General features: G+C 34.6%; 1 protein-coding gene across 1 annotated transcript; it reads right to left on the reverse strand.

Moving 5' to 3' along the window:
- Positions 188 to 5,627, reverse strand: LOC109829987 (asparagine synthetase [glutamine-hydrolyzing]-like). Its single transcript, XM_020397109.1, has 14 exons — positions 5,538 to 5,627; positions 5,325 to 5,434; positions 3,543 to 3,681; positions 3,029 to 3,124; positions 2,768 to 2,909; positions 2,486 to 2,676; positions 2,239 to 2,400; positions 2,083 to 2,163; positions 1,675 to 1,896; positions 1,451 to 1,585; positions 1,295 to 1,375; positions 1,134 to 1,220; positions 920 to 1,027; positions 188 to 639 (listed from the first exon to the last, which is right to left on the reverse strand). The coding sequence occupies exons 2-14, from the start codon at positions 5,402 to 5,404 to the stop codon at positions 409 to 411; spliced, it is 1,755 nt and encodes a 584-aa protein (XP_020252698.1). The 5' UTR covers positions 5,405 to 5,434; positions 5,538 to 5,627; the 3' UTR covers positions 188 to 408.

Below are 7,872 nucleotides of genomic sequence, written 5' to 3' on the forward strand. Positions count from 1 at the left end.
GAAAGGATAGAATACACAGGCAGGGTATTCTATTAAATACATCTGATATACATGTATATCTGGCAAATAGATTTCCATTTTGTAGCAAAAAAAGAAAAAGAAAATAGGTACGACATGTGAAGGTAATAATCCTGTAACTATATTGTATCTATGCACGCAAACCTTCACTAAATATAGAATAACAGCATACTAAACATCCCCAAAATTATAACAAAGTGCATATATTAAGTGGCCATCAAACTTCGGTTGCATGATAATATTCCCATGAAGAAGAGAGAACAGAGAAGATACATTCACCAGCCAGTTATTCTAGTGTTTTTGCTCCTTAAAAATACAACACAGTACCAACTAACACCTAGTAATTTCAGCACATATTTACTTAGTACAAATACGTACATAACACGGCCATTAGCTCATGATGATGAGAGCTGGATCAGCTACTTCTACCATGTTCCTCAGCATCTTGTTCTTGGCCACGAGAGAAGCCGGAGCTTGGGCCTCGTAGGCTGACACGTGCACTCCGAGCGCAGCCCTGCCTGAGGGGTCGAGGTTTTTCGACCACTGTGCGTCCCACTCGATGGCCTTAGCGGTGCTGCAGGCAATGCTCGGCCCTCCAGGGACCGTCAGCCTTGCAGAGTTCTGTGACAATGAGTAAGATCAAGAACAAGCTGGTCAGTATCAGAACAGGGTAGCTCAAGCATTTGCGTTAAAATGATCATCTTTTAGGAAATGGATTTCTTTCTGTTGATTCCAGGCAGAGATTATGGAATAATGGAAAAATGATAGAGCCTGAAATCAATAGAAATAGATTGAATTCAATTCCATTTTTCTGAAAAATCATTAAAAAATGGCAATGGAGTAATCAGAGCAAAGAATTAGAATTTAAGCAAAGATTTGAAACTCAGAATGAACTGATCACCTGTGGGAAAAACCTTTCAAATATCATGCGATAGTAATAACCCTCCTTTGTGGTGGGTGTGTTGTGTGGGTAAATGTGTTGCGCATTCAGCATCATTTTATGGGTAACCTGCAATAGTTTTTTTTGTTTTTTGTTTTTTTTTTGGGTGGGTTGGGGGGGGGGGGGGGGAAATAAGTGAAAATACAGATAAAAAATAGACTAGTAATTGTATTACATGAGCTTCTGCATGAGTCTTCAATCCATCTATCCAACTGTAGCCAACACCATCACTGAACTGCTCCTTCTGCCTATAGAGAATATGCTGCGTTGACAAATTTCCATTTCTTAGTACTAAGAACAAAAATATCGATATATATTTTCCGACTGTATTTTTACCTTTGGCAAATAGGGGTTTTTCTCATCGTCAAAAGCTTTCCTCAGTATCCATTTCTCAATCCTCCCTTCATCGGGCTTGATCTGATATATTCTTAAAATTGTAAGAATGTTAAGTGCAACATAGAGAATGATTGCAATTTCTCTATTTAAGCTTACCATTTTCCATTCAGGATCGATGCTCATAGCAATGTTAATGAACTCCTTGTCCAGGAATGGAACGCGAGCCTCCAGCCCCCAAGCTGAGGTTGCTTTATTGGCTCTCAAGCAATCGTACTGATGGAGAGCTTTTATCTGATATATATATATATATAGAGAGAGAGAACAGTCATAAGCAACAATCTGATATATTTATGTTGAGTATCGCTTTTCAATTTTATTACCTTTCGACATGTTTCCCTATGAAATTCTTCCTTGTTCGGCGCCTTATGGAAGTACAAATACCCTCCTAAAATCTCATCAGAGCCTTCACCAGAGAGCACCATTTTGACTCCTAACGATTTGATCTTACGGGACATGAGGAACATCGGAGTACTTGCTCTTATTGAGGTAACATCATAAGTTTCGATGTGGTAGATAACATCCTCAATTGCATCAATACCATCCTATTTTCACAAAAATAGTTACCAATATAGCATTTGACATAAACATGAATTCAATGCTTTCATTTGCTCGGGATAAACTTCTTTAGCTTCATGGCAAGTTCAAAATCGCTCTGGGGCTTGTGAACTTCTTATGATCTCGTAGGATTGTAAGTTCTACATTCTTATTATAGGATGTAAACAGATTACCTGAACTGTGAAATGAAACTCATGATGAACGGTGCCTAGATAATTAGCGACCTCCCTCGCAGCTTTCAAATCAGGTGAGCCCTGCAAACAGAAATACCTTACATTTCTGCAAAATTCACGATACTTAAACAAACTAAACTCTAGAAATTTCCTTACTTCCAGGCCAACACAAAAGGAGTGAAGCTGAGTCCCCCATTGCTTTGCAGCTTTTGTTCCTGCCAGATGACGAGCAGTTACAGAAGCAACCAGAGAAGAATCAAGGCCACCCGATAGCAAAACGCCAAAGGGTACATCAGTCATGAGCCTCTTAACAACAGCCTGTATCGGAGGAACAAAATTATCAGATAAGCTCTATATCACATCTCTAAATACTTGAGATTCGTCGCATATGTATTTATCTTACATCTTCGAATGCTTTTCTTAGAACAAGAGGGTCATAAGGAACCGAAGGAATTAACTCCGAGTACCAAACTGGATTATACCATCTTTTTAATTCGCCTGTTTTGCTTGAATACAGATGACCAGGAGGGAAACACTCAAAATGTTCACAGTCATCGTTAAGTCCCTTCATTTCGGAGGATATCCAGACCGATCCTGAGCACAAAAAATAATCAAGTAGGGGAAAAAACAAGGAATTTTTTTGGATATGAGTTGCTTATAGACTTCAATTATTATGATTAATTACCATCAAGTCCCCAGCCGATATAGAGGGGTGTGATACCAATCGCATCTCGAGCAACAAGGAAGCTATTATCGCGAGTATCCAACAACACAAATGAGAATAGGCCATCCAACATATTCACAAAATTTTCTTCATGTTCCTCATACTGAAAAGGCAAAAAGAAAAATTGGAAATTTTGTAGTTACCTAAAACCTGAGTGTTAAACCTACTGTCATTAAATTTGGAGTAAATAACTAAATATAAATAGATAAATGAAGTTTTTACCAGATGTGCTATAACTTCACAATCACTGCCAGTCCTGAATTTGTGAGTCGACAATTGCTTCCTTAGCATCTCATGGTTATAAATCTCTCCATTAACCTGTTTTCAGATGAATTCAGATTGAAACGAGCAGGTAGAATATTGTCTTCGTAAAATAAGAAATAGAATATGAAAAATAAATAAATACTCTGCTAACCTTGGGTATGTATCTATTTTTCATCTCTCAATGATCATAATATTGTCACAGTTTTGTTATTTTATAGTAGCTACATAAATTTAGTCGGGTCAAATTTTAAGAGCTCATATAATATACACAAGGCTACTTGACACCTATTTGATTAGTTTTAGCTAGAGAATCATATCCCAAAAAAAAAAAACATAATACTCACGCACGCACGCACGTACATTAGCCATTATTGTTTAGACCATGCTGTACTAAAATCAAGCATTTGACAATAGGAAACATAAATGGATCTCATCCTTATAAGTTTTAACAAAAATCCGAATTTATTTTTACCGTGACAACGATGGTCTTGTCTTCATTGTAAAGAGGCTGATCACCAGAAGCAGGATCGATAATTGCTAGCCGCTGGTGAGTTAGAAAAGAGTCTCCATATTGATGCAAACCTCCCCAGTCTGGACCGCGATGCTTCAACCTGAAAGCAATATCCAAAAGATTTTAGCTTCTTTTAATTATGGTTTCTTTGGTAAAATTTAGAAAACTACCTCGAATTTTGCGGGTTTAGACCCTTTTGGAGGGGGGGAAGGGGGTCATACAATTATTTTATAAATATTTGTATTATCATGAACTTAAATTAGTCAGGTGAAAAAATCTTGTTACTTGAATTAGATAGTTATCAAATGTTTCTTCCTTGCAGCACAACAATGACAGGATTCTTTTTTCTGAATTAGATAATAATGAATGTATAATTAAAAGCTGGCTAATTATATTCTCTTATGGACAAAATTTCAAAACCAACCTCTTTCCACATTTAATCCCAAAAAAATCCCTTTCAACAATATTTTCAAAAACCGACCTGGTTTCAGCCTGAAACCAGGTCGGTTTTTGAAAAAAAAAAACTTCCGAAACTTCACGGGAGTTGAACTCCCGTGAAGTTTAGTAGCTTTGCTAAACTTCAGGGGAGTTCAACTCCCGTGAAGTTTCGGACTCCTTTTCACAAAAACCGACCAAGGGTAAAACCAGGTCGGTTTTTGCAAATAACTTCAAAATGGATCTTTTTTTAGGATTAAATGTGGAAAGAGGTTGGTTTTGAAAATTTGTCCATTCTCTTATTCTAAGAAGGGGTGGATATGAAACCCAAAAGATCACCATTAGGTAGAAATATTAATTTTCTAATAAAGTATTTCTCTCAAAATCTTCAATAGAATACTAATTGGTCTACTATCATCATATAATAAAAGGATAATTGGCCTTAATTACCAAAGAAAACTTCTATACCAAACTAAAAGGAAAGGTATAGCGACCAAATTAAAAAATAAAATCCAAGCACAATAATTTATGCACAAGTTTTTTATTGTGTTAAATAAATAACACTGTTTTCCTGCAAAAGAAGCCATTGATGAAAGGTTTGTTGTATTTAATAAAACGAAAATAATTTCTTTCTTGAATTCGATAGGCATCTCTATAAACAAAAAATTCCCTGAGATATAAATCCGAAACTGATTTTTTCAAGACTATCTAGTCCACTATTAATATGATATTAGTAGTCTAGTGCATGTGATACGTGCATGACACACAATATAATGAATGAATTGTAATGGTAAAATTGATACTTGTTTTTTTTTTTTTTTTGATTTTAAAGTTTGGGGGCATTTTCATCGATTTCTGTGCATGCGTGAGGCCGGCACTTCTTATTTTGTTCAAATGTGAGGGAATTACTTTTTATAAATACGAATGCATTTTTCGGAATTATGAAAATAAAACTCGCAGGACCAAAAGTCTGCCTTCTTCTAAATAACAATTTAATAAAAAAAACTTTGGTCTAATCAAATTAAGAAAACTTCAAACAAGAAAAATAAAGGAAATGAAAAAGAAAAAAGTATTCTGCAGCCTGTACATGAGCATTAATTCAGCATCCAAAAATAGAAATCTTAGACAATAAGATTCGATCATCTCGCATCCTACTAAACCAAATAATCTTTATATAAAAAAAAAGATTGATCAAGAAATGCATAGTATAGAAATGAATTAGCTTCGAGCTAGGAATAAATCTTCAAGAAATGCGTAGTATATAAATGCAAGGTATATATGGATCAAATTAAAGTTGAACGGGTTTGCCTGCGAGAGAGCTCCAGGACCCGAACTCGCTTCGCCTGAGAGTCGTCGGAGCACCCGAGCACGGCCAAAATCCCACACATGATCGTTAAAATATCAAGGAATATATGAACCTTCAAAAATGAAATAACTAATCAAAAGCGGTCTCTCAAAAATTAATGGAGGGGAAAGGAAAAAAAAGAAAAGGAAAAAAAAAAGATGAAAAATGCCACGAACCTAATGGTAGAAGTAAGAGAGGGAGAGGGAGAGAAACTACAAATGAGGAAATGTTAACAAGTGTAATGCGTTGTTTGAGTTCGGTCTTGGCGCCCTCTATTTATAGACAAGTCAACTTGAGCATGCCCAATTCTCTCTCTCTCTCTCTCTCTCTCTCTCTCTCTCTCTCTCTAAAAATGAGGGAGAATTATAGTTATACCCCTAGTTTGACATTGATGTTTGACTAGACCTCTTGCATTCGGTTCCTTCTTAGTTTGAGAAAAAAATTATGGGTTTATCCAGAGTTCCAGCTCATGCATATGTGGAGACATGAGGAAATTAACTGAGGTGATTAACTGAGGTGATTAACTGAGTAATTAAGGGGAGTTTGGCAAACCGAAAGTGAATTAAAAATGTGAAAATTGTGCCATATGACGGTAACTTACTTTACGAAAATAAATTACCGTTGACAGTATTATTTAATTATTTAAACTTATATTATATTTTCGAAGGGTGCTAATAAGTATAATGCTTTAATTAATAACAATTTTTTTTTTCTATTTTCATGATAATATGAGAACGTTCGTTGCATTGAGAGGGTTATATATATCTGCACTGAAATTGACGCGGAACTCTTTGAATTTCACTGCCACATGTACTTTTCAATAAAAATGAATTTATGAAGCGATAAAAGTGTCACTTTACTTTCATTTGTTATTTTCATGCAAACAAATATCCCATAATTTGATTTTTTTTTTTTTTATAGATTTGTATGGCCTATATATTATTCATTTTTAGTTATCTCTTCTACTTGTTAAGCGAGTTGGTTTTCAGGTTAGATCTCCAACAAAAATTTGTTACATATTGTAGGTTTGTTTGGAAAAGTTGGGTACGGATTTGCAAGGCCAAAAATCTAATTTTGGACAAGTCGTATCAAGGTTAATTAGGCACTTGCAAAGCGTCCATATATTTGTGGTTGGTGAAAAAATAAAGGGATTTTTTGTTATTTATGTACCCAAAGTTTTAATGTCATTTATCAAAAAATCCACCTAGATCTACATGTTTTAGTAAATCCAATATACAAAGTTTAATTACCTTTCAATGCAAACTATATACTACAAAGTGTACAGCTATATATAGTAGGATATGTAGCTATACATCCTTAACTATATATGTAAGTTATACGTTATACATTCTTTAATATGTAGCCGTACACCCTAATGTATGTACGTAGCTATATACCCTATTGCTTGCAGCTACACTTCGTATCTTAGATTTTGGGTTTAGAGGTAACAAAAACTTTGTATATTGGGATTATTGGAACAGCCTTTAAATTGAACATTTTGATTGACATTGTAGTTAAAGATGAAAGTCAAATAAGTGGATTCATTAATTTTAAGTATTGATATAAAATATAAGATTTCTTTCTCTATCTAAACACGGCGACAAGTAATGGCATATCGTCGACGAAAGAAACTTATAATAGATTGAACTTTTTGATTAACAGTTTTGATTAACATTAATTGTAGTTAAAGGTGAAAGTCAAGTAAGTGCATTGATTATTAATTTTAAGCCTTAATATAAAATATAGGATTACTCTCTCTATCTCTCTCTAAACACGGCGACAGATAATAGCATCGTCGGACGAAAGCAACATAAATTGACAAGAACTTTACTATTTATTATTAATTTATTGGAGTCTCGGTGTTTGAAAACTTTGCAATTTGATGTTTTTATCCGTTTTTTATGATTCGGGATGCTGATTCAGATGGGGCCCACATGAGCGGGGCCAACTAGCAGTAATTTGTTTGGAATAAAACCTACTATAAACTTGATCCAAAAAAAAACCTACTATTAACGACACTCCATAGAATTGACATAAATTTTAGCATTACTAATTGTGATGTTATATTTTTCTGGTTGCAATGATATAATATTCTATTTATATATAGAATTGTTTTTACACTTATATTATACACTAAACTATACTGATTTAGGAGCAGCCCAGTAGGTCACATGGCAAAACTGTGTCATTCCCTCGTGAGAGGCCTGGATTCAATTCTCGCGTGTGTCAAAAGTTGTATAGTTTTAGGATTGATAAGTTAACATTTTCATTCACTAAGGAGTTTCTCACTAGTCAGTAGTCAATAGAATCTCTTAAAAGCTGTTCCGTTTGTGGATTAATCTTGATTAAAATGATGTTTATCTTGTGGATCTCATTTTTCTAATGCAATGATGCAAAATTTATGGAAACAAATAGCTAGCCCCCTAATTTTGCATAATTTTTATCTTAATTATAATCTTAATCAAAGACTATCACTTGTTATTAAATATGAAACATGAAACACGACCCTCT

The sequence above is a fragment of the Asparagus officinalis genome, chromosome 2 (assembly GCF_001876935.1).
Source record: "Asparagus officinalis chromosome 2, Aspof.V1, whole genome shotgun sequence".
In the NCBI taxonomy this organism is placed as follows: Eukaryota; Viridiplantae; Streptophyta; class Magnoliopsida; order Asparagales; family Asparagaceae; genus Asparagus; species Asparagus officinalis.